Consider the following 27,819-nt stretch of genomic DNA (forward strand, 5'->3'; position numbering starts at 1 on the left):
ATGCCCCTGCCCCACATCCCCCCTCCCCCACAGCACCTACAACAGCCCCCTCACCCACACCCCCTCCGCACACCCCGGCTCCCCCACACCCCTCTCCCCCCACCCCACCCACCCCACTCCCCCACACCTCTCTCCCCCACACCCCTTCCCCCACACGCCCCTTCCCCCACACGCCCCTTCCCCCACACGCCCCACAACCCCATCCCCTCCCCCATACCCCCCCTCTCCCACACACATCCCTCCCCCCACTCCTCCCGTCCCCTGCACCACCACACACCCCCGCCCCCCATTGGGGAATGGTTTGCATTGGGGGACCAGGCCCCCGTGTGACTGGGACCCAACGGGTCATACATAGTCTGCTTTTCCTTTAATTTCCCTCCAAATTAATTTATTCCACACAAACAAAGATTTAATATCAAAACTAACATTATTAATGTCAGGTAATAGTTAAGAATTATAACTAATTAAAATAATATAATTAAATCAAACGATATAGTGACAAAGATGAATTCAAAAATTAGAAATCAAAATTTTGAAAATATTTAAAATTACATTCAGTTTTAGATAGATCTATGATTTGCAATGTAATTGTGGTGATGCATGGTAAGGAGATGTCGTTACCTCTTTTTGGAAGGGCACACGTGTGAAAGAAACACATCTATTTCATTCTTTATTATGATTTGCAGAGGGTGTAGGTTATGGGGCAGGTAGTGGGCTATGGTCATTTCCCATGCATCCACAAATGCTACATTGATGCCAGCAAACATCCTTCTCATCAGTGAATCAAGTTGAAAAGTGAACCAGTCACTGTAGTTAAGAATTACATCTTGTGTCAGGGCCCGTACATTCACAGTCTTTATAACGACCATCGTATCTGGATTCCTGCTGAGCAGCTGTAGAACCGATCTTCGAATATGCTGCAGCCTTCTGATGTACCATTCTGCTGGGAAAGTGCTGAAATGGGCACATATAGCAATGCTAATAACTGTGTCTTTCCCTCCTTCAATTTCATTCAGTTTATTTGAAATGTAGTACAGATGCTGGCTTGAAATGGTGCCGAATTGGATTGGCGGGCCATGAATAAAATATTTCAGCATGATGTTGTTTTGCATGTCGAAGGCACACAGAGGGCCAGTCATTCCTGTATTTCCAAGGTCAAACCTTCTAATACCTAAACAGAAAAATACCTGAACACTTAAATTGTTAAGTCACAATATTGGCAATGTTAATATTGAAGAAACTGGGATGGGCACTTCAATCCAAACAACATCACAACAAAGGGAGCTGTCAATTTACCTGCCACCCAAGGTAAAGGTTGAACAAAGGGATAGAATTTTCACAGTGGGGATGGTGGGGAGAACAGTATCTGTAATGGGCTAAACAATGTCCACCACTTACTGCATCCTCCTTCGTTCTTGAGCGTTTGAAGTACCAAACTAAAAAGTGATGCAACCATCTTTATGTTCCCCATCTAACACTGCCATTGCACCAGAGGCATCTATATTCCACCTAGACTCCATAGAGGATGTACTTGGTCAGGCTATTGGGAATTATCCACCTTTAAGTGCTTTAAAACCATCAATACCTTCTCTTTGATAAATCATATATTGTCCAAGACATCAACATCTATGTTCCAATTCCTTAGCTTCCACGACCTTTTCCTCAGTAAAAAAACTGATTAGACATTTTCATTTAATACCTACCTCAACTCTTGTGGCACTAAACAAAGATGGCTGTGCTAATACCTAAGGGGACCTATTCTCTCTCTAGCCTCCATTTTCCTCTTAATACACCTGTAGAATTTATTTGATTTGCCTTTATCTTGACTGCCAGATCATGTCCTCTTTATGCCTTTCTGATTGATTTCAGTATACTCCTGCGCTTCTTATACTCAGTGAGGGATTTGCTTGATCCCGACTGCCTATAGCCGATATATATCTCCTCAAATGTCCTTGCATCTCCAAACTTGGCTTTGTCCAGGGACCCCGACAGCCCTTTCATCTGAGACGGAGGTTCACATGTACTTCTTCTAACCCCACCTACTACATCTGGTGTTCCCAATGTGTGCTCCAATGTACATCAGTGAAAACAAATGTAGACTTGGTGACTTAACATACTTATACTTGACGAAACGTAGACTTATTTTGCTGAATACTTACGCTTGATCCACTGAGACGACAGGATATCCTGATTGCCAACCATTTCAACACCCCTCCCATTCCCACACTGACCTTTCCGTCCTGGGCCTCCTCCATTGCCAGAGTGAGGCCACTCGCAAATTGGAGGTACGGCACCTCATATTTCACTTGGGTAGCTTACATCCCAGTGGTATGAATGATGATTCGATAATTTTAAGTAACTTATACTTATACTTCACTCCACTCCCCTCTGCTTCCTCAACCTAGTCATTTAACCAGTTCCCCAGTCTCCACATTGCTTCCCTCTTGAGATCACACCTTCCCTAGCCAACAATGGGCCTACCAGGGTACCGCCCTGTCTGAGGGCCTTTGTGGCCAGCCCTGATCGGTCCTGGTCTTTTCTTGGCTCCAGGTCTTCATAACACCTACCCCTCTCAGTCTGAAGAAGGGTCCCCACTCAGTATGTCACTCACCCTTTTTCACCAGAGATGCTGCCTGGCTCACTGAGTTACGCCAGCACTTTGTGTCTATCTAATTCTGCACTTCTACAAGCTGCCCAACTGTTGGCTTCAGCAAGGTCCTCTGCAGTAAGCTGCCTCCTGGCTTCCATTTCTACCTGTCTGGCTGCAAACTACATACTGTATGCCTGTTGACTTGCTAGATGCAAATACCACATATAACGCACGCATCTATGGTATTTAAACTGGTGACAGTGAATGAAAGATCAAGTGGCGGTGTGAATCCATGTCAGCTGTTTAGCCTTGGCTAGCCTTCACTTCTTAGCTGTCCAATAAGAGAAAAAGGAGGTTTGTACTGGGGAACCATCTATACCATTGTAAATTAAAAGAAGTTATAGGTTGAGGATCAAGTGGGATGTGAACTGAAGACTTAGGAATGACATGATTAGGAATTTGATGAGGACACACTATCACCAGGTTATTATGGCAGGGCTATCATATGCTGGGGGAATGAAGCAGCTGGGCGTGTTTACTCTGGAATTTAGAAGGATAAGAGGTTATCTTATTGAAACATGTAAGATTATTAAGGGTTTGGGCACGCGAGAGGCAGGAGACATGTTCCAGATGTTGGGGGAGTCCTCAACCAAGGGCCACAGTTTAAGAATAAGGGGTAAAGCATTTAGAACGGAGATGAGGAAACACTTGTGAGTCTGTGGGATTCTCTGCCTCAGAGGGCAGTGGAGGCCGGTTCTCTGGATGCTTTCAAGAGAGAGCTTGATAGGGCTCTTAAAAATAGTGGAGTCAGGGGATATGGGGAGAAGGTAGGAACGGGTACTGATTGTGGATGATCAGCCATGATCACATTGAATGGAGGTACTGACTCGAAGGGACGAATGGCCTACTCCTGCACCTATTGTCTATTGTCTATCTGACCTTGACTATGTTCCTGAGGTCATATAACTTTCTACACCATAGCGTCAGGGTCCTTGGCATTTCACTTCTCTAAATCACTTCTACACCCATATCCGCCCTGTTCCACACTATTTCAGTAAGATGATTGTCTACAATTACTTTGGTTCATTTAACTGATCCACTTGCACTCTTTTAGTACCACATTTAAGACTGGCTACTCACACAATTGCTGAAAGTTCTCATTTCGTTTCTCATTTAACTCTTTTCCTTATTTCAGTTTTGTATTTGGATATAAAAAGGATAGGCAAATAAGCCAGACAAATCTGTATAGAGTGATAAATCACACTAACCTGGAACAAATGCAGTCAAGTATTCAAACCACTGACGCATAGTGGAATCTCCAAACAGGTGAACTTTTTTTCTTCGAAGGCAGTCGGTAACTTTTGCAGGAGTGTTGAAGCGACGAATATTGCAGGTCAGTGGCATCCACTGGTCCTTATAATAAAAGCCAGATGGTGTAGACATTGGTTTTCCCCGGACGCATTCGTCAAGAACTGTGGCTGAATATAAGGGGAAACATAGGAACATGGAAACATAGAAAATAGATGCAGGAGAAGGCTATTCGGCCCTTCGAGCCAGCACCACCATTCATTGCGATCATGGCTGTCCGTCCCCTATCAATAACCCGTGCCTGCCTTCTCCCCATATCCCTTGACTCCACTAGCCCCTAGAGCTCTATCTAACTCTCTCTTAAATCCATCCAGTGATTTGGCCTCCACTGCCCTCTGTGGCAGGGAATTCCATAAATTCACAACTCTCTGGGAGAAAAAGTTTTTTCTCACCTCAGTCTTAAATGACCTCCCCTTTATTCTAAGACTGTGGCCCCTGGTTCTGGACTCGCCCAATATTGGGGAAATTTTTCCTGCATCTAGCTTGTCCAGTCCTTTTATAATTTTATATGCTTCTATAAGTTCCCCCTCATCCTTCTAAACTCCAGTGAATACAAGCCCAGTCTTTTCAATCTTTCCTCATATGACAATCCCGCCATCCCATGGATCAATCTCGTGAACCTACGCTGCACTGCCTTCCTCAAATTAGGAGACCAAAACTGTACACAATACTCCAGATGAGGTCTCACCAAAACCCTATACAACTGCAGAAGAACCTTTTTACTCCTATACTGAAATCCTCTTGTTATGAAGGTCAATATTCCATTAGCTTTCTTCACTGCCTGCTGTATCTGTAAGCCAACTTTCAGTGACCGGTGTACAAGGACACCCAGGTCTCGCTGCACCTCCCCCTTACCCTTTACTAACCCCATTGCGATAATAATCTGCCCTCTTGTTTTTGCCGCCAAAGTGGATAACCTCACATTTATCTATATTATGCTGGATCTGCCACGCATCTGCCCACTCACTCCACCTGTCCAGGTCACACTGCAACCTCCTAACGTTCTCTTCACAGTTCACACTGCCACCCAGCTTTGTGTCATCCGTAAACTTGCTAGTGTTGCTCCTAATTCCCTCTTCCAAATCATTAATATATATGGTAAACAGTTGCGGCCCCAACACTGAGCCTTGCGGCACTCCACTCATCACTGCCTGCCATTCTGAAAAGGACCAGTTCACTCCTACTCTTTGCTTCCGGTCTGCCAACCAATGTTCTATCCATGTCAACACCCTACCCCCAATACCATGTGCTCTAATTTTAGTCACCAGTCTCCCGTGCGGGACCTTATCAAAGGTTTTCTGGAAGTCTAGATACGCTACATCCACTGGCACCCCTTCATTCATTTTACTTGTCACATCCTCAAAAAATTCCAGAAGATTAATCAAGCATGATTTCCCTTTCATAAATCCATGTTGACTTGGACTTATCCTTTTACTGCTATCCAAATGTCCCACTATTACCTCTTTAATAATTGACTCCAGCATCTTTCCCACCACCGAAGTCAGGCTAACTGGTCTGTAATTCCCTGTTTTCTCTCTCGCTCCTTTCTTGAAAAGTGGGATAACATTATCTATCCTCCAATCTACAGGAACTGATCCTGAATATATTGAACATTGGAAAATTATCACTAATGCGTCCACTATTTCTAGAGCCACCTCCTTGAGGACCCTGGGATGCAGACCATCAGGCCCAGGGGATTCATCCTCCTTCAGTACCATTAGCCTACTCAATACTATTTCTCGCCTAATGAAAATGTATTTCAGTTCCTCTACCCCCTTAGATCCTCTGTCCTCCAGTACATCTGGGAAATTGTTTGTGTCTCCCTTAGGGGGCAGATCCGAAGTACCTATTCAACTATTTTGCCATTTCCTTGTTCCCCTATATGGTTAATAATTTCACCCGTGTCTGCCTTCAAGGGACCCACATTTGACTTGCTACACTTTTTCCCCTTAACATATATAAAGAGAAACATTTTCCCTTTGGCTATCAATACATTTTTGAGTGGTTAGGTATAATTTCCATGTACAGAATGTACAAAGTAAACAAATCTGAGCAGTACGCGAACAATGTTGTGTCAATTAGGTTGGCAGCAGGGCAGCTGGGTGGATGGTTCCTTTGTTAAGATCCATTAGCCAGAAATGAATTTCTGAAAGCTGGGAGGATGGCTAATGTTGCACCATTATTTGGGAAAGGCTCTGGGACAAATCAGGAAACTACAGGCCAGCGAGCCAGCTGCCAGTGGTGGGAGAGTTGTTGGAAGGGATTCTAGGGGACAGAATTGGCGAGAATAGTCAGCAAGGCTTTTGTTGCGGAAAATTGTGTCTCGTGAATCTGTCAGGTTATTTTCGATGTCAACAAACGACTGATGAGGTAAGGGCAGTGAATATTCTCTTTATGGACTTTAGCATAGCCTTTAACAAGATCACACATTGGTAAGCTTGTTTGCAAGATCAGATCACATAGATTCCAAGGTAGGCTAGACATTGGATTCAAAATTGGTTTGGAGGACAAAGGGTATTTGTGGAGGTTGTTTTTCTGATTGAAGGCCTGTGACCAGTTGTGTATGGCCGGGGTCAGTGTGGGTCCACTGCTGTTTGTTGACATTGTTAGTAAATTTATACCCAAATTGCTGATATGGTGGACAGTGAGTAGTACTTACACAACAGGGCTCATTTTCTCCATATTCTACTGAATCACAGAGCTATAGAGCATGGAAACAGATTATTCGGACTACTTTGCTGTGTTGACCATTCTGGGATTCTGAGCTAGTCCCATTTGCCCACATTTAGACTATAACTGTCAAAACCGTTCCTATCAATTTCTATCTTATTAAGTAGCAATTGTATCTTCTTCTGTAGCCTTATCTGGCAGCTCATTCCAGAGTGAAAATGATGCCTGAGATCCTTCTTACCCTAGGCTCTCTCAAACCTCACAGTAATATTGAAGTACATAACAGAATATATCAGTTGGGGAGGTGAGCTAAGGACTGGCCAATGGGATTTAACTGTGATAAGTGTGATACATTGCATTTTGGGATGTCAACCAGGGCAGGACTTGCACAGTAAATAGTAGAACCTTGTAAAATGGTGCTGATGGAGTTACTTTAATAAACTATATCAAATTATGAGAGGCAGCAATAAAGTGAACACCCAGTATTTATCCCAACTTAGAAGATTCTAAAGTTAGAGAGTCTGGTTCAGCAGTTTAGACACTCACTCCCGTAATAAATTCCAGCGCATAGTTAACAAAGCATCCAAAATCATCAGCACTCCCCTTCCATCAATAGAATCACTCCATCACAAACGCTCCGTGTCAAGGGTGAAGAAAATCATCCCTGATCCCTCCAACCCAGCTCACCACATCTTCCACCTGCTGCCATCAGGAAGGCGCTACAGCTCACTGCCCGCCAAAACATCTCGATTTAAAAACAGTTCTTACCCACACGCAACCCGAATTCTGAACACACTATGACAACAGCACATATCCTCCCCATGCATGTACTATATATTGTATGATGTTGTGTTTTATGTTATGTTTGACGGGAATCAGCCTACCTTGTAACATCCTGTACTGAACCTGAATTCCACCAGCTTGACTGTGTGGTCATTAAATAATCTAATCTAATCTAAGATGCATATTTTTCACTCTGGAATGAACTGCCAGAGGAGGTCACAGAATTGCTACTTTAAAATTTCATATCACCAGTGTTAACCAATAGTACTTCAAGCCCATACCTTTTCTGTTCAAAAAGTTAACACCTTCATTTATTGGTACAGTTACTGTTGAGATCTGGCTCGGTGAACTCAATGGAAGAGCTGCACTGACTAGATGTATGTTGGGTGATGATCTGCCTCCACTACTGATGGTCCACACCAGGAAAGAGGTTTCAGTCCCAGAAAATGCAGTTTTATCTTAGATTATATTTTCAACCATGTATTAAAATTATAAAAATACAATTGGCAACCATATCTCCTATAAGAATAAATGGATTGTATTGGTTGAGAGGTGACAGGTGCATAATATTGAATCAATACTAGCCCTAGAAAATAATACATTTTGCTGATTAAATTATAACTTAAATGTTCTTCAAATTCAAGAAAGAACTACATGTGCTGTAAAGTTATATTTTGTTTGTAAGGTCTGCATATTTATAGCGAGGAACTGCTTCACTATTCTATTATTATTTCCTCCAATACACTAGACTATATTTTTTTAGACATGATTGAAAATGATCTTACTTGGTTGAGGTGACGGCTCTACGATTATATAACCCATGGCACAGGGTAATATGGGCATGTTGAGGTTGACTTTACTGCAAATGTTAATACCATTCATTAAGTCACTGTGTCAATAGAAAATGCATAAAAAGGGCAGTCCAAGAAAGTCATCAAATAATCTACTTATCCAACCTAGCACATCGCAATTAACGTAGCTTCCACAATTTTAGCTTCAAATGTCATCTTCTGAATAGTATGGAACCTGTAATTTAACAAATCCATCTAAATCCAAATTGATCTACGTTAAATTACATTATTCTACTGGTAACAATTGATTTTCTTAAAATATCAGACATTGTAACTAACAACTAAAACATCAGGTTAGAGGATAATAGTAAGATTAAACGAGAACTTACCAGTTTCAAGTTTGATTTTTATTTTATGAGGAGTTACGATGAGGGATTACGTGAAGAAGCCCTTGGCATGCACGTCAATCTTCAAAGCAGCGGTGTGAAATCACAGATAACAGTAGTTGAAGTGACACAGTAAGATTAGAGAAACCTAGAATTACCAGCTGACCTTTATGATACAAGGGTTGGGAGTGGAGGGCACGTAATCGCTCATCGTAACTCCTCATAAAATGAAGATCAAACTTCAAACTGGTAAGTTCTCGTTTAATCTTACTATTTTACTTCGGAGTCACGTGAGTGATTCCGTGAAGATTTCAAACCTCTGTAACTTCATGCCGTGGAAAAGTCCACACAAACACAACAGCATCAGTTGATCACAGACAAGGGAAACATCGATAACGCATACAGACATGACATGGATTTAAAACATGCTGATGCTATTTAATGAACAAATAATAATAATAGTAACCCCTCTCATCTGGGAGGAACTATAAAATAGATCCTAAAATAGAGTTGGCAAATACCCCCGGTCTGGCTATGGGTTATTATAAAATGTTTGGAAAGCTCGTTCGTTAGACCATCCTGCAGTCACTAGGATGTGGTCCAGCGGAACGTACATAACCCTTGTTGCTGATGTTGTAGCAGCCCTGGTGGAGTGAGATTAGAAAATATTAGTATATATTCCTGCATAAGCCAAAACCCCGTTTTAGCCACCTGGAGATTGTCGGAACTGATACCTTCTAATGAGGTTTTTTGTAACTAACAAACATTGCTAGTATCAGAGCCTCTAAGGCTAGGTGACCTTGACGTATTGTTGTAAATGTGTGACCACACATAACCGAAGGTCCATGGGGTATGCCGTGAGAACTAGTTTGCGACCTGATGCCCCTGGGTTGCTCTACTTAACTAAATCATAAACGTAAAATATTATATTATTTGCAGGTGTAACCATACTGTCCAGTCGCAATTTATGTAGTCACTGGACCCGTTGCGCTCAGACCAGCGCCCTGAGGATAACTAACTCAAGAGAGCCGGGCCAAAGATAAGGATGTAGCTGGAGCAACCCTGGTGAAGTAGTGTTAACACAATGCCAATATCCCATACTTCTGTGTGCTTGGGCCTGGGAGAACTTGTGTTAAAGATATCCTTTATAAACAGGATATCAAAGGGAGAGATACGACAGAGTGGGTCCCGCTCGCTGCAGCAAATATGATGAGAAGGCACGTTGGGCTACGTTAATGGCTTTATAACAATTTATTGTCAAAGACCGATTTGAAATGAACTCCAAGACGTCAGTAATCCGTGCCATATTATATGTAACATAGTATTTAAACAAAACGCTTCCCATCTCCTGAAGAGGAAATGTACTGATGTTTTGGTGCTAGCCCTGCACTCTGCAGTGAGCACACACATTGATCGGTCTGACAATCCGAGCCGCAGGAGCAGTCTTCTCAGAGTCTGCAAGTCAATGAATTGATTTTATCATGCAGGGGCTGGTTTCCCGAGTCACAGGCTGAACCAGCAAAGTTTTATGTTTAGAATAACCATATAAGGTTATATTATATTCCCAACATAAGCGGGAACCATGGTTGCATAGGCCAGTCAGACAGTACGAAAACTCTGAAGCGGGAACTTGCTGAATTTATTGCAATACCCGACTGGAGGCAAAATGGAGAAAAGGCATAAAAGAACATTCCTCCCCCGTGTAGCGAGAATGTATCTCTCACTACTGTGAACCACATATTTTTGCAACCAGTGAATGAGCCTGGATACAAACATATCGATATTCGGTGTTTCATTGAGCCATAATGCCATAAAATACATCGATTCTGTGTTGTCATTGATTTTATGTGATGATACACCAACACCAAATGAGGTTAGGTATATATGACTGGATTGCACCCATGTGACTAACATATGCTACCACCACAGTGTATCAACTTGGAATTGAGCATGCCAATTATGCATATTCGCACAATAACCCTTTAACCCATAGAATGCACAGAGTGTCTTTAGGTAGCTTCAGCTGGTAATAGCATAGGTCTGTTAACAATGACCTACATGGCACCTGAGAGGTTACTACTTTGCACGTTGTAAGTTCTGTTAATGCAAGGCTCAATTTGCACAACTGAAACACTGCTGCTATATTGCCAATTACACTTGATGAATAGAAGGCTGCTTCATAACAACAAGGTTGTTACAGGCTTCTATTGTTTCCACTCTCTTCCCCAGGGCGGAGTCACAGACAAATTAATAATTAAAGGTAAATCCCATAATCAATAACGCTAGTTGGTAGCAACTTAAATTTAACTGGATGGATGAGGAACCGCAATTTCTCAATTATAGTTTGGGGCTGAAACTGTTGATTTTAGCAAAATATAGCGTTTAGAATATCATCCAGATAAGCCAGAACAAGTGTTTTTGAGCTTTTGGCAGTCCAAGCACCGGTTTAGTAATTTAGTAAATAACCTGGGAGCTGAATTGAACACATTTTGCAACCCTTTAACTGTTATAATTGTCCCATCCAGATAAATTTCAAATGTCTCCGGTGATCCCTGAGAATGGAAATCAGTTGTTTAACAGTAAGGAAGTTCTATATTCTGAATAGTCTATGTTGCACATGCGAGTTAAATAAAGGATGAACCGACATCCTCCATCGTTCACAATAAACAGGCCACGACTGCCATAATTCCCAGCCTGCCTCGAACGACAACTCTGACCAGATTCCCGAGCCTGTCTCGAAAGGCAATCCTGGACTTAATACTGAGCTTGCCTCGAAAGACAACTCTGGCCCCAATTCCAAGCCATGCTTGGAACCATTGTATACTGTGCAAAATAAGCCAATCACATGTTATCATTTAGTTTATAAACGGATCTGAATCTCATGTTATCATTGTCATTTGTACAAAAAACAAGTGTAAATATTACCAACTTGTAAATGGTCCACATACCCCATGTTTCTGAAGAACCAGACCCACCTACCTCCATGGTTACCGATAATCTTATGGTAAGCCCAAAGGCCCCTCATGTGGGTTCTATTCCCGTCCTTGATTGGAGAGTAGGACTGGTAGGGTGTGTGGATTCCATATTTCCTGAGACCGGCTTGGACCTTGGCCTGAAAGACCTCTGCCCAGCTTTCAAGCTGCCACCAGCTTCAGTGATCTGCTTACTGCCGATGACGCATGGGGTGTGTTGTCGCCAAAAACGATGAAGCTTTGTTCGTCGTTGGTACCTTGATTTGGCCGACAGCTTTTGCTTTCTCATCCAGGTATCCCTGTTGGATAAATCTTACCCGAAGAGAAGATTCGGTGGCTGGTTTCATTTCCTGGATTTCATGCCTCCAATTTCACCCCTGATAGCGCTGTTCACAGCCGGCACTTATAGCGTGAGGGGAACTCTGCCCTCTTCCGGGTTTTCTGCCAACGGCTGGAACCAACTCTTCCGGCAGTAACCCCTTCGTTTGCGAGTATTTCCTTGGAGCCATACGCATGTGCTCCAGTATTTTCCACGGACATACTTTCGAATTTGAAGTCAGTTACACACTGACCACTCGCACTCCCCTCCACAGAGAGGGAGATTCGTAGGCAGCACTGAAAACAGGTGCTGCCGCAGACCCCTGAGGATACCTGCACTGACTTGGACCCTCCTACGGACCTATATCAGGAGTTTTGCTCTGAGTCAGACAGGAACTGACCCCGAATGCTCCCCTCCTCAGAGAGGGAGACATTGTGCAGCCCTGAAACAGGTGCCGCTGCCGTGGGCCCCCGAGGAGACCCGCACTGATAACTCCCTCCTTTGGAGTATCATTGTGGAGCAACCTCTCCATCAGGTGCTCCATGTGGGTTTAGACGTCCGTAGTCGCTACCCATTGAAGGAGGGGAACCCTCCTGGCCCGACTCGTCCGAATCCAAAGGCCTGACCGACTTACTCCTGGTTTTACCCCCTTTCTGGGGCACCATAGGGGTCTGGGAGCCGCTGACCCCATTGTCAGCGACTTCGGTAGCGAACCCGACGGCTGCCGGCTACCCGCGCTTCAGCGGTCCGGACCGGGATATCCCCACGGTCCATAACCGGTTTCCCCGCGGCCCGTCCGGACTTTGCCCCGAAATCGAATCCAGCAGGCAAACTCTGTAACAGAGCTTCCAGCAAGACAAAACACAGAACCTGGAAATAAGTTTTAAAACTTACCTGCAGGTTTAAACTTGCCGCTAGAAGGAGCAGCGCGTCTGCCAGTCAGTCGCTGCACCATGCGCTAGATGTAACGACGCGCAAGCACACTGGCGGGCTTCTTCACGGAATCATTCACGTGACTCCGAAGTAAAATCAGAGATTATTCACAATTCAAGCAAAACTCATTTTCTAGAACAAGGTCCAAAGCCTGGCAGGTCACAACTTTTCATGCACCAGGTGACAAAATTTCGCATATCCAGTCATTGTTCCAGTAACTCATTTACATGTTTATGGTCTGCTAGGAAAATAGTCTCTTTCTATTCCATCCTCCAGTGCCTTCATAATTTAATCCACCTCAAATAAATCACCCCTCAGTCTCCTGTTCCATGGAAACATCTGAATTTGATTAGTTTTTTGAAGAAGCAACTATGAAGGTTAATGAGGCCAGGGTTGTAGATGTAGACTGTATAGACTTTATCAAGGCCGTTGTACACAATACAATACACAATACCATTTATTTGTCACTTGAACCTCATAGAGGCTCAAGTGAAATGTTGTTTCTGCAGTCATACATACAAGACAAAAAGACCCAAGACACAACACAATTTACACAGACATCCATCACAGCGCATCTCCTCCTCGCTGTGATGGAAGGCAAAAAAAAATTATCTCTCCCCTGCACTCCCCTCTCCCCCCCAATGTCAGAGTCAAAGTCAAAGCCCCGGCGGGCGATGGCAATTGTGCCGCGGCCATTAACGCCACGCCGGGTGATGCAAGGCCGCACTCCGGGTCTTGTTGTTGGAGCCCCCGGCGGGTGCTGGCAAAGTCCCGCAGCCGTTGAAGCCACGCCGGGCGATGATGTAAGGCCCCGCTCCAGGTCATCCTTGACCCCGCTACTCGGGCGGGAGAAGTCGCCGTTGCGGAAGCCCCGAAAAGCGGTCTCCCAGCAGGGACCCGCGGCCTCCTGATATCACCGTCCACCAGACCTGCGGTAAGCCTCCGAATCTCCGGGGGTCGGGTCGCAGCAGCGCGCCACCACCGCTCCACCCGCTCCGAACTCAGCCAGCTCTACGATGGTGAGTAGCTCCGCAGCTCCGTGACTGGAGCCCCAGGACGTTCCTGCTGGAGGCCGCTCCACATTGCTCCCCAACGACAACGGAGACCCGACAGGGAAAAGGTCGGGTTCTCCGTGCAGGGGAAAGATTTTAAAAGTTCCCCCCCCCCCCCCCCCCACACACACACACACACACATACCCCATCAAAAAAATAAAAATTACATTAAAACGGGACAAAAAATAACAAAAAGACAGACGGACTGCAGAGGCCGCTGCGACGTGAGTCGCGCCGCCCACCGGAAATGTAGCAGGTTAACCAATGGTCATCTGCTCTGGAAGAGTAGACCGCTCGGGATCTAGGGAGAGATAGCTAACTGGAAACAAAATGGGCTTCATGGTAGGAAGTAGATGGTGGTAGAAGGTTGCTTTTTGGACTGGTGGTCTGTGAATAGTGGTGTGCCTCAGGGGTCAGTATGGGGTCCATCGCTGTTTGTCATCTGCTTGAGATTTGGATGAGAATGTACAAGGCATGATAAGCGAGTTTGCAAATGATACTAAAATAGGTAGTTTCATAAACAATGAAGATGATTATCAAGAACTATGGCAGGGTCTTGATCAGCTGAGCAAATGTGCCCAGGGCTTGCTAATGGAGTTTAATGTAGCATTGTATGAGCAGCTGTATGTCTCTATTGTAGCCACATGGCTAGCAACTAAACTTCTACAAAGCAAGTTATTGTGAGACAATTGTTGTAAATAATCATTTCAGAACAGAGGGTAGTCACAAGCGATGGTAGATGCCGGAATTTGGAACAAAAAAATAAACTGCTGGAAGAACTCAGCAGGTCAAGCAGCATCTGTGGAGCCAAAGCGATAGTCGTCTCAGATTCAAATTGATGCAGGGTCTCAAACGTGAAACATAGACTGGACATTAGGTTCCATTTGATTACTTCACTCATGCTCAGCTCATGGTCTATAAAGTTTACCGAGAAGACCAAAATAATTAACAACAATTTAACTGGAAGAATATTGACACAGAATAGAGAATCAGGAACTGTTGCAAAAGGCCATTGATGGCGATTAAACTATGTGGGACAGACTGTAATCAGATCTTCATGATAGAAGGAAAAGCAGAAGCAAGTAACAGTCTATCTTCTCATCATTCTCACAGGTTTTCCAGGCTCAGAGGCAAAATGAAGTGAAAACACAACAGTGACCATTTAGGTGTATTAAGCGAAGAAAATCCGATAAACAAAGGCATCAAACTTAGGAAAAGGGGCTTTATCACTATGGCAATAAGGAATAACCAGATGTACAGGTTAAAACGATGAAATAGCAATGTAGAAAGACTTAGTTATGGTACCCATGTGAGAATATTGTCAGGAGCAATCAAGTCCAAGCTCCAATTTCCAATTGCCTCATTTGGGATTTGAGGACCCCCAGCCTAGAAGATTGATGTGAAAACATCAAATAAACATTGTACACCAGGAGTGATATTACTCGAGGACAGCTAACACAGAAGGCGAACCCTGACATCTTAACTCAGAGAAGATTACAACCCATTGAAGTAATCCCAACCAGTTCATCTTACATCTGGAATCCAAGTCCAAGTGCTGTTTCAATTATTGGGCAGCAAGATAGGAAAAGCCATATCAGTAAATTAGGTGATTAAGAGTTACAAAGCTCTTGTTGAATCGTTTAGTTAAATGCTTGCAAATTTAGAAACATAAAACATAGAAAACATAGAAAACATAGAAAATAGGTGCAGGAGTAGGCCATTCGGTCCTTCGAGGCAGCACCACCATTCAATACGATCATGGCTGAACATCTAAAATCAGTAGGTACACAAAAATGCTGGAGAAACTCAGCGGGTGCAGCAGCATCTATGGAGCGAAGGAAATAGGTAACATTTCGGGACGAAACCCTTCTTCAAAAGAAGGAGGGTTTCGGCCCGAAACGTTACATATTTCCTTTGCTCCATAGATGCTGCTGCACCCGCTGAGTTTCTCCAGCATTTTTGTGTACCTTCGCTTTTCCAGTATCTGCAGTTCCTTCTCGAACACATCTAAAATCAGTACCCCTGTGCTGCTTTCCCCCCATATCCCTTGATTCCTTTAGCCCTAAGAGCTAGATCGAACTGTCTTTATAACAGTTTAACTCATTTAAAACTGATATGAATATTAATAAAGATTGAGTTGTGTCAGTGCCTTCTTTGTCACCACATCAATTGAGCCCCCACCTTGCAGAGGTTTCAGTCAGTCAGCATCCTTGGATGGACATGTCAAGTGATCATCTCATCATTACAACGCAGATGTCTTAACAACAAAAAGGAGTTGCCGAGAACTTGTTAGTTAGGGTAAGCTGGATGAGTTAGCGTAAACTCTGCAAGTCAGCCTCAAGCAGTGCTCAGTATACTGCTTTGACAGAGGGATCAGACAACAAAGTTAATAAAGTAAGGCTGTGATTAACAATCAAAAGGGTTTGTCAGTATAAATTTATCCCTGCAAAGACTAGATTTGCTGCGTTCCAACTGGATGTCTGTTGGTGATAAGGTGCTACATTGTGGTGAGAAAGACGATAAAAAGTTTTGGAGCAACAATGTGGCCTTGTTCGGACATCGCTCTCCATGGAGATTACTTCTGTTTGTGAACACATCTGATAGATCCATGGCTTGTGTGCCACTGTGGGGCAAATGCAGGCTACCTATTTTACTTTGGAGTCACGTGAGTGACTACGTGAAGACCCCGCCAGCACGCATGCAAAATATATCATCTCACGCATTGCACCAGCGACGGGCGGGCGGGGTAAGAGCTCTCCCGCGGCAAAATTGAAAAAAACGGACCTACAGGTAAGACATTTTATTCGAACGTCGTATCTCTTCCCCTTGTTGTGCTTTGTGTTGTAGCACTGTGGACAAGGGGAAGAAAAATGGGTCGCGTCTCGTATGGCTGCGGGGGACTGTGAAAGTTCCGACAGCTGGGGGCGACCAACTCTGCGGTCCACAGTCAGACGTAAACTCTGCACAGCTGAGCCCAGCGCCGCGAGCTGTACAGCCCGAATCTGCGCAGCGGGCTGGAGGTAAAGCCCAGCAGGAGTCGGTCCGGCCGATATACTCAGATGAGTCCGGTCGGGAGGACGCGCTGCCCGAGTGCAGCAGAGGTGCCGCCTCTCCGGCACAAGCGGTTGATGGAGCAAATGCTCCAATGTGACTTGCTCCGGGAGATGGGGCAAGCTCACCATGGTAGTCTTCGCACTCCCATAACAGCACCTTATCCAGGGCCGTCCAATGTATCTCCCTCGACGGAGGGGAGCATTGCGGGCCAGGGCTGGGCTGGTCCTGAAAAAGGGGACGTGGCTGAAGAAAACGGCAGTGTGCTTGGGGTGCAGGATCCTAAGGAGCTACTGGGAGTGGTCACGAAATTTGCGGACCACCGCAATCAGGAGCACCATTGCAGACCAAGCTGGCGGCCAGCATCGACTACCTGTCCTTCCATCCTCTGCAGGAACAAGTAGTTAACGAAACTACGGAGAAGTATATGCCTCCTGTGAACTTTACTTCGTTAAAAGTGCCTGCAGTAAACAATGTGATCTGGGGGTACAGTGGGACTGGCATAAGAACCCAGGTGGTCAAACTACAGAAGTTTCTAAAACTTCTGACGGTGGGCATCACATTGTTTGCTCGTTCAGTCAATGGTACAGAGAAGACGGACACTCAACAGGACACACTGGCATTGCTCCGCAATACCCAGTATGAAATCAATTGCTTACGAAAGAGCACAATAAAACCTCCACTAAATGCCAAATTTGCAGGGAAGTGCCTATGGACCATATCCTGGCAACAGCAGGATAGTCTAGAGAGAAGAACTTCCAACTCTTTTATAATAAGCCAATAACCAAACCTGCAGAATCAATTTTGAATTATGTAATATATTTAACCCAAGGGAGCATTAATTTTGTTAATATTAATAGTTATTGTTTGAATTTGATTAATGTCTGAATACGATAACATACTTCCTCCCTTGGATGACTTCGGCAGTGAGTGAAGCATGGATTTGTTCCACGGCATGAAATCACAGATCTTTAAAATCTTAACGTATTCACTCACGTGACTCCGAAGTAAAATAGTAAGATTAAACGAGAACTTACCAGTTTGAAGTTTGATCTTCATTTTATGAGGAGTTACGTCGAGATAATATGTGCCCTCCACGCCCACCCTCTATCATAAAGGTCAACTGGCTTCCTAGTTCTTCTTATCTTACTATGTTTATTTCACTTACTATTACTGTGATTTCACACCGCTGCTTTGAAGCATGCCGCGCATGCGTGCTGGCGGGGTCTTCACGTATTCCCTCGACGTAACTCCTCATAAAATAAAGATCAAACTTCAAACTGGTAAGTTCTCGGTTAATCTTACTATTAATTTCTGTAAACACCAAGGAAGAAGGAACCAGTTCCATATGGATAGGCTTACTTATCTTTGTGCTGGAAAATAAAATACCTCCACTATAATACTTCAAGGAGTGTACCAAGATAGTGGGGGTTCAACTGAGGAACCATTTGGAAAATTAAAGATCAATTACAAGATGGTTGTGCAAGGTAACAAATGTGTAATAAGACCAATGTTGTCAGGATGGATCAGAACCCCTGCATGTAAAAAGTACCCTCCAAATAGAGAGTAGAGAAAAACGATAAACAGACAAAATAAAAATACATTTTACCTGAACCCATGAAGCATTCATTATAATATCATCACATTGGTAGCATCAATAAAAACAGTATCATTTAAATATAAAGACAATTGGTTATAAGAAGAGGTTGGACAAACTTGGATTGTTTTCTCTGGAATGTCAGAAGCTGATGGGCTACCTGCGAGAATTATGTCGGGGCGGGAGATTGCAACCTTCACGTGGTCCACCCTGTTTCAACGAATGCAATCAACCCGGCATGCACAAACAGATCAAACAGAACAAGTTGTCTTACAACTTTAGGCTGTGCACGCCATATGCAAGAAAAAGATAGAATTATGTTGATTTATGAGAGATAATGATAGGCCAGATTATCAGAATCTGTTTTCCAGGGTGAGATACATCGCACTTGTCCGACTTAAATTCCATCTGTCAGTGCCCAGTTCAAGCTAATACAGATCCTGTTGTAATCTTAGATAACCTTCTTCACTTCACTATATCAAAAATGTTGGTCTCATCCATCATCTTAGTAACCGTGCCACCTACATGTTCAGCCAAATCATATAGTTGAGAAACTTTCAGAATGCTGGTGGATCTAATCTCTCAGAATTCCCTTCAGCAACTTTCCCACCACTGATGTTGGGCTCTCCAGCCTATAGTTCCCCAGCCTATCCTCTCCTTAAATAATGGCACAACTTTAGCCACCCTCTTGTCTTCCGATACCTTACCTATGGTTAACGATGAATTAAATATCTCTGCCCGAACCCCTGCAATTCATTTCCTCCAATCCCACAATGTTCTAGGATATACTCTGTAAAGCTCCAGGGATTTATCCACCTTTATGTGTTTTAAGACAGCATTAATAATAAGCAACTGACCTACCAACCAGCATGTACTTGGGATACGAGAGGAATCTGGACTACCTACATTTTTTTAAGTAAGTTAATAAATACTATAAATCGATAAGAACTCAATAAATAAAGAACCAAAATGAATTGTAACTTTAAAGCAAAAAGCTGCAGATGCTAGATATCTGAAATAAAAACAGAAAACACTAAATGGAAATATAAAAATATAAAAGATAAAATGTAGGAGGAATACCTTTGCATAAACAGCCTCTCTTCTCCAATTAAAACATCTCTCAAATATCCACGTCCAGCATGATTGATTCGGGTAGAACACGGAAGATTTTCTGGTTTGTAACAGAACCAAGGCTCACCTGTCCTGGGATCGGTAAAGTTACATAGTGGTTTAGTTGGAGTTAAAAACACATGGCAAACAGTAGTCTTTGAAATTGCTCCAGCTTTGAAAGTGCTTTTCATATAAATTCGATCTGGTCGTTCTTCACGCAGCCGTTTTAGTACTTTGATCCCTTCACTGGGATGAATTAGGGAAACTGACACTTGGACTTTTCCTGGCCAGGATAAAGTAAAATTAATGTAATGATATCCATTTTGGTTATCTATAACTGTCCCTGCTGAACCAGCCTTTAACTCTGGGGTGTGAATCCGTGCTTGCAGATAGTCACCTCCATATTGTTTTGGATTTCCGTCAAAGTCAAACATTCGCAGCATCACCTGCAATTGATCTCCAACGTGGAAAGTCTTCTCAGGATTTAAAATGATAAAGCAAGTATGCAATGGGTCACTGCTTTTCCTAAAGGGCACACTGGTATCGGGAGTCTTTGGCCATTCAATCATTTTCATCAGTACTGTCCCCTCTGTTCTTTCTTCAAGGGTGAAACTATGAGTCTGATAGCCATACTGCATCAGCTTGTGGATCCATTCAGTCTTCGGCATTTTTACTTCCTGCAGTAATGTGGAATGATTCTTCGGAGCTGGGTATCTGATCCACACTGACTTTGCTCCGGGAATTGAAAATTGCGCAAACTATGGAAAACAGCAAAGTCAATGATTTTTTTTTCAAATTATTTTACAGCATTTATAACCTCGAGACTAAAAATTTCAAATTTCAGTTTAAATCATAGAATTTTTACAACATGATTAGAATATTATTATTCAAGATTCGAGAGTGTTTTCTTGTCATATGTATTAGAACGGAACAATTACATTCTTACTGATAGCAGCAGCACAACAGGTTCACAACACAGTACTCAATTGATTAAATCATAAACAGACAAACAAAGATAGACAATAGATAATAGGCGCAGGAGTAGGCCATTCGGCTCTTCCAGCCAGCACCGCCATACCATGTGACCATGGCTAAACATCTACAATCAGTACCCCGTTCCTGCCTTCTCTCCATATTCCTTAATTTCGCAATCCCTAAGAGATATATTTAACTCTCGCTTGAAAACATCCGGAGAACCAGCCTCCACGGCCTCTGAGGCAGAGAATTCCACACACTAACAACTCTCTGTGTGAAAAAGTTCTTTCTCATCTCCGTTCTAAATGGCTTACTCCTTATTCTTAAACTATGGCCCCTGGTTCTGGACTCCCCCAACATTGGGAACAGGTTTCCTGCCTCTAATGTGTCCAAACCCACTTTATCTTGTGTTTCAATAAGATAATGTGGGGGGGAGGGGATTAAAATGCCGTTTTCTCCTGCCTGTCGGAGGCAGAGGCGGACTTCCTCGGGCTCCTAGCTGATGAAGAAAATTCGATCGGACTTGCGTTCCCGGTTTTTTTTTTGTTAATCGCGAGACAATGTAATGATTTGATTAAAATAAAAAGTGACTTCTAACGCCCTCAGCACCTACAGCGTGACGGATCGCATGAACGGGACAAAACTCCAGGTAATTTGTGTATTTTACATATAATCTTGCTTCTTGGGATGGTATTAATCAAATTTTAAGTTGCAAAAATGTGATTTGGGCCCCATACGAACAATATGGCAATGTTTTTCTTGCCGATATGGGGTTCAAATTCACCGCAAATGCAACGTTCCAGAAAAACCCACTCGCAATATGATTTAAATTGGTTTTTTTTGACAATCATGTCACAAGAGCATCGTTGATATTTTGTGTTATTGTCTACCCATAATCAATATTTTTATACTAAATATCAGTTTTAGTCACGTATTGTGCAAAATAATAAAAATGTTGATTATATTGAGTGGATGTTTCTAGATTAATTTATGGGAATTAAACATCAAATTCCTTCCATCTGGCATATGACTTCATGACAGTGAGAATTAAAAATCATGTTATATTGTGAATTCTTGTGTGAATGGGATTAGTTTGTTATTTGGATACTTAGGCTATTTAAAAAAAAAATCAGTTTCTTAAGAAATTGAATCTATAGGACATTCTTAATGGGAAATTACTGGGCAGAAAGACATGTCACGCGTCGTTTGAAGAGCAAAAACTTGTAGTTTACAATGCCAAAATTGAAAATTTGAGGAAAGACAAGGTGTACAGAGTTACAGTCTGAGGAGTATGATGATGCTACTGATTATGATATCCCAATGTGCCAGCTAGCAACTGATCTTCTCCATAAAGACTTGGTCTATTGCTAGAAATTGGAATTTATTTACCTATCTGTTACTGACTGACAGCATATAATACAATAATATTAATGTTCTGATCTTGAGAATATCACATTTTTGAATTTTCAAGGCAGTCTGGGTGTTTATTACTATTTCCGTCACAACAGTCAATTTCCTTGACCTCACCATCTCCATCGCAGGGGACAGACTCCTGACCGACATACATTACAAACCCACTGACTCACATGGCTATCTGGACTACACGTCTTCCCACCCTGCCCCCTGTAAAGACTCCATCCCCTACTCCCAATTCCTCCGCCTACGCCGCATCTGTTCCCAGGATGAGACATTCCATACCAGGGCATCGGAAATGTCCTCGTTCTTCAGGGAACGGGGATTCCCCTCCGCCACCATAGATGAAGCTCACACCAGGGTCTCATCCATACCCCGTAACACTGCTCTCTCTCCCCATCCCCGCACTCGCAACAAGGGCAGAGTCCCTCTGGTCCTCACCTTTCACCCCACCAGCCGGCAAATACAACACATAATCCTCCGCCATTTCCACCACCTCCAACGTGACCCCACCACTCGCCACATCTTCCCATCTCCCCCCATGTCTGCCTTCCACAAAGACCGCTCCCTCCACAACTCCCTCGTCAATTCTTCCCATCCCTCCCGCACCACCCCCTCCCCGGGCACTTTCCGTTGCAACCGCAAGAAATGCAACGCCTGTCCCTTCACCTCCCCCCTCGACTCCATTCAAGGACCCAAGCAGTCGTTCCAGGTGCGACAAAGGTTCACCTGTATCTCCTCCAACCTCATCTACTGCATCCGCTGCTCTAGATGTCCGCTGATTTACATCGGGGAGACTAAGCGTAGGTTGGGCGATCGTTTCGCCGAACACCTCCGCTCAGTCCGCAATAACCTACCTGAACTCCCGGTAGCTCAGCACTTCAACTCCCCCTCCCATTCCCAATCCGACCTCTCTGTCCTGGGTCTCCTCCATTGCCTGAGTGAGCAACAGCGGAAATTGGAGGAACAGCACCTCATATTCCGTCTGGGGACCTTGCGTCCGGATGGCATTAACATTGAATTCTCCCAATTTTGCTAGCCCTTGCTGTCTCCTCCCCTTCCTTAACCCTCTAGCTGTCTCCTCCCACCCTCCCATCCGCCCGCCCTCGGGCTCCTCCTCCTCCTCCCCTTTTCCTTCCTTCTCCCCCCCCCCCCCCCCACCCCCCATCAGTCTGAAGAAGGGTTTCGGCCCGAAACGTCGCCTATTTCCTTCGCTCCATAGATGCTGCTGCACCCGCTGAGTTTCCCCAGCCATTTTGTGTACCTTCGATATTCCAGCATCTGCAGTTCCTTTTTGAACACCCAGTCAATTTTATAATTGACTACAATTAGGTAATTAACTAATTATATGCTTTAATTTCAGGTCATCCAAGTAAGATGTTTTATATTTGTATCATAATGCTTCAATCTATAATAACTGAACATTTCATTCAGTTTTCTTAATTTATAAGAAAGTTATGGGCTTTTGACTGTTCTCGATCACAACTTTTGTGTTGTCAATGCAAAAGCAATAGGGAACAAGATGCTAATTCCAAGTATGAAAATGGCCATAACTTTTTTAATACAGAAGATATGAAAGGGAATTAGGTGTCAAATTAAACTTCCTTTTAATGCTTTATCTGATGGGATACATTGCAGACTTGATTTTTAAAATCTCAACATTTTGTAACATTGCTAAATTGTGTACTGGAAACGTGGCCGACCGGCAGGATTTCAGATCAGACTGAAGCGTAGGGGACTTCGATCCCCTCTCCCTACTATCCTACTGACCAATGTACAGTCCCTTGAAAATAAAGTGGAAGCATTAAGGGCAAGGCTGCTTTAACAAAGGGGGCTGAGGGAATGCTCTGTGTTCTGTTTCCCAGAGACATGGCTCACCCCCAGCTCCCCAGACTCAGCAGTCCAGCCTGAAGGGTCTCCATCCACCGTATGGACCGTACACTGGCATCTGGAAAGGGAGAGGAGGGGGTATCTGCCTCAAAGTTGACTGGGATAGCAGACTCAAGAATAAGACGGTACATGAGCAGTGGTGTACGTTTAAGGGTGTACTGTATAACCTTCAAGAAAAATTTATTCCTATGAAGAAAAAAAGGGGTAAGGGTAAGAACAGTCAGCCATGGCTCAGTAAAACTATAAAGGATAGTATTCGGCTGAAGGCAAGGGCATATAAGGTAGCCAGAGATAGTGGGAGGGTAGAGGATTGGGAAGCATTTAAAGGTCAGCAAAAAATAACTAAGAGATTAATTAAGACGGGGAAAATAGACTATGAAAGGAATTTAGCGAACAACATAAAAACTAATAGTAAGAGTTTTTATAGCTATATAAAAAGAAAAAGGGTGGCTAAGGTGAACGTTGGTCCATTGGAGGGTGAGACTGGAGAGTTGTTGGTGGGGAACATGGAAATGGCAAAGGCATTAAACGAGTATTTTGTATCAGTCTTCACCATAGAAGACACAAAAAATATTCCAACGCTGGATAAACAGGGGGCGGTAGGAATGGAGGCGCTAAATACTATTAAGATCACCAAGGAGGTGGTATTAGGGAAATTAATGAGACTGAAGGAGGATAAATCCCCTGGGCCTGATGGATTACATCCAAGGGTCTTGAGGGAGATAGCGGTGGGGATTGTGGATGCATTGGTGATAATTTTCCAAAACTCCCTGGAGGCAGGAACGGTCCCAGTGGATTGGAAAATGGCCAATGTAACACCTATATTTAAAAAAGGAAGTAAACAGAAGGCGGGTAACTATAGACCGGTTAGTCTAACATCGGTGGTGGGTAAAATGTTAGAGACAATTATTAAAGAAACACTAACGGGGCACTTGGATAAACATGACTTCATCGGACAGAACCAGCATGGTTTTGTGAAGGGGAAGTCCTGTTTAACGAATCTGCTCGAATTCTTTGAGGAAGTAACAACCCGGGTGGATAAAGGGGAACCGGTGGATGTGGTATATTTGGACTTCCAAAAGGCTTTTGACAAGGTGCCACATAAGAGACTATTGCTAAAAATAAAAAATTATGGGATTGGGGGTAATATATTAGCATGGGTAGAGGATTGGCTAACAAATAGGAAGCAGAGAGTGGGGATAAATGGTTCATACTCGGGATGGCAACCGGTAACTAGCGGGGTTCCGCAAGGGTCGGTGCTGGGACCCCAGTTGTTCACAATTTATATAAATGATTTGGAGGAGGGAACCAAGTGTAATATATCAAAATTTGCGGACGATACAAAAATGGGAGGAAAAGTAGGGGATGAGGAGGATAGGAAGAGTCTGCAAAAGGATATAGATAAGCTAGGTGAGTGGGCAACAACTTGGCAGATGAAATTTAATACTAATAAATGTGAAGTCATTCACTTTGGGGGAAAAAATGATAGGGCAAGTTATTTTCTAAATGAGGAGGAGCTGCGTTGTAATGCAACGCAAAGGGATCTAGGGGTATTAGTACATGAATCACTAAAAGTTAGTATGCAGGTGCAGCAAGCAATCAGGAAGGCCAATGGAGTTTTGGCCTTTATTGCTAGGGGGATTGAGTATAAAAACACGGAGGTCTTGCTGCAGCTGTACACAGTATTAGTGAGACCACATTTGGAATACTGTGTACAGTTCTGGGGTCCATACTTAAGAAAGGATGTACTAGCCCTGGAGGCAGTGCAGCGAAGGTTTACAAGATTAATTCCTGCAATGAGGGGATTGACATATGAGGAAAGGTTAAGTAGGCTGGAACTCTACTCTTTGGAGTTTAGAAGAATGAGAGGCGATCTCATTGAAACATATAAGATCGTGAGGGGCCTTGATCGGGTGGATGCACCGAGGATGTTCCCAATGATCGGGGAAACTAGAACTAGAGGACATAGTTGCAGAATAAGGGGGGGCTCTTTTAAAACTGAGATGAGGAAGAACTTCTTCACCCAGAGGGTGGTTAATTTATGGAATTCACTGCCCCAGGGAGCAGTGGAAGCAGAAACTTTAAATATATTTAAGACTAAAATAGATGGTTTTTTAGCTGCCAAGGGGATAAGGGGCTACGGGGAGAGGGCAGGGATATGGACCTAGGTATGGTTAGTATAGTAAGACCTGAGTGATCTCCTGGACAAGTGTCGATCGCCTGGATTGGGGTCGGAGAGGAATTTCCCGGATTTTTTTCCCGAATTGGACCTGGGTTTTTATCCGGTTTTTTGCCTCCCCCAGGAGATCACGAGGTTCTTGGGGTGGAGAGGGGTGATAGCGGTATAAAGGGGAGGGTAGTGTCTTGTGTTCTGTGTCTTGTGTCTACTGTTTGTGGGTAAGTGTGTCTGTTTAGTGTTCAGCCATGAGCGAGTGGCGGTGCGGGCTCGACGGACCTGGTGGTCTGCTCTCGCACCTACTTTCTATGTTTCTATGGTCAACTCTGCGTGGAGCTCAGACGTGGCAGGCCTATCCAACTACTGCTCTCCACACCTCAAACATCTGGCGGTGAAGTGCCGTCCCTTCTACCTACTGAGGGAATTCACCTCCATCATCCTGACCGCGGTCTACATCCCACCCCAAGCTGATGCCCATCTGGCACTTCAAAATCAAACTTCAAACGGTAAGTTCTCGTTTAATCTTTCTATTTCACACAGTTATCAATCCATTGCGTGGAGCCATGAGCGTTAGTTTTATCTTTCTACGCACCTTTATATGCCGCAAGTTTAGAAACACCAATGCCAGTGCCAGCAACGCCACAATCAGGAATCGTCCGACACGAGTGGTTTTTTTTGTAGTGTGTTTGTCCATGTTGGAGGCCCCCGCAATCCCGTGTACATCTACAACTAAGAAAACAATTAAGAGCTCGAGAGTTTCCGCCCGTGGCTTCACACGTTAACTTTACAAAACGACAATGGGAGTAAAACTGTGGCAAAGGACTGGAGGAATATCTTTGGTATGAAGTTAGTTACGTTTCGTATGTAATTGTCTCTTCACTACGTTAAGTACAGTGTTCTGTTAGAAAATGGTCACCCGGCCGTCGCGTTACATGACTTCTGCTGAAGCTGTCAACTTTAGCACTTGTTTCCAATGTCAATATAATCTAATATTCTGGTCCCTGAACCCATGAAGACCACGGGTAAAACATCCGCACGCATCATCCGCAATTTTCCGCCCGTCATTTATTTATTGATCAACCTGTGATATTGATTTAGCGTTACGCCATTCATCGTGAAAGCCAATCTATGATCTGCCCCGTGCTTTAAATATTGTCGAAAACACATGAAATAATAGGTCTATGAATCAGCCCCCCATCGACCAGTATACTTCCGAGAATTCAAAGCCGCAGCTTTTATCTGGCGGCATCTCTGGAGAACATCGATAAGATGGAGTTTGTCGTCGGAGTCCCTTCTTCAGACTGATTGTGGTGGTGGTGGTTGGTCTGTTACTGTTTCTAGGGGCACCAATATCTACTCCTCAAAAAAAGCCCTCCACAATCAGTCACAAGAAGGGTACCGACCAGAATCATCGCCTATCCATGTTCTCCAGAGATGCTGCATGACCCGCTGAGTTACTCCAGCACTTCGTGTTTTTTACTTTGTCAACCAGCATCTGCGGTTCCTTGTATCAGCTTTTATCGCGAGGGTGTTTTCTCAGGCACGAACAGTTTATTTGATTCTAAAACATAATAACATAAACTAGTTCGCGACGGCGTTGAATTACCTGCGATTTGCAATTATTTTCTTGTCATTGATGTCGAGAAGCTTTCAAATTATCTGCAGGAGACAGATTGCTGTTGGTATTACCTGGTCACATTTAGCACGAATGAATGCTTCAAACATTGATTGAAAAGTCGACT

General features: G+C 43.7%; 1 protein-coding gene across 1 annotated transcript; it reads right to left on the bottom strand.

Annotated features, from left to right (window-relative positions):
- Positions 1-617: 617 nt before the first annotated feature.
- Positions 618-27,819, bottom strand: LOC116984204 (NXPE family member 3-like). The gene is made up of 6 exons (XM_033038346.1): positions 27,684-27,819; positions 26,670-26,800; positions 19,594-20,381; positions 8,197-8,270; positions 3,859-4,068; positions 618-1,171 (listed from the first exon to the last, which is right to left on the bottom strand). The coding sequence occupies exons 2-6, from the start codon at positions 26,769-26,771 to the stop codon at positions 618-620; spliced, it is 1,728 nt and encodes a 575-aa protein (XP_032894237.1). The 5' UTR covers positions 26,772-26,800; positions 27,684-27,819.

Source organism: Amblyraja radiata, chromosome 19 (genome assembly GCF_010909765.2).
Source record: "Amblyraja radiata isolate CabotCenter1 chromosome 19, sAmbRad1.1.pri, whole genome shotgun sequence".
Taxonomy (NCBI): Eukaryota; Metazoa; Chordata; class Chondrichthyes; order Rajiformes; family Rajidae; genus Amblyraja; species Amblyraja radiata.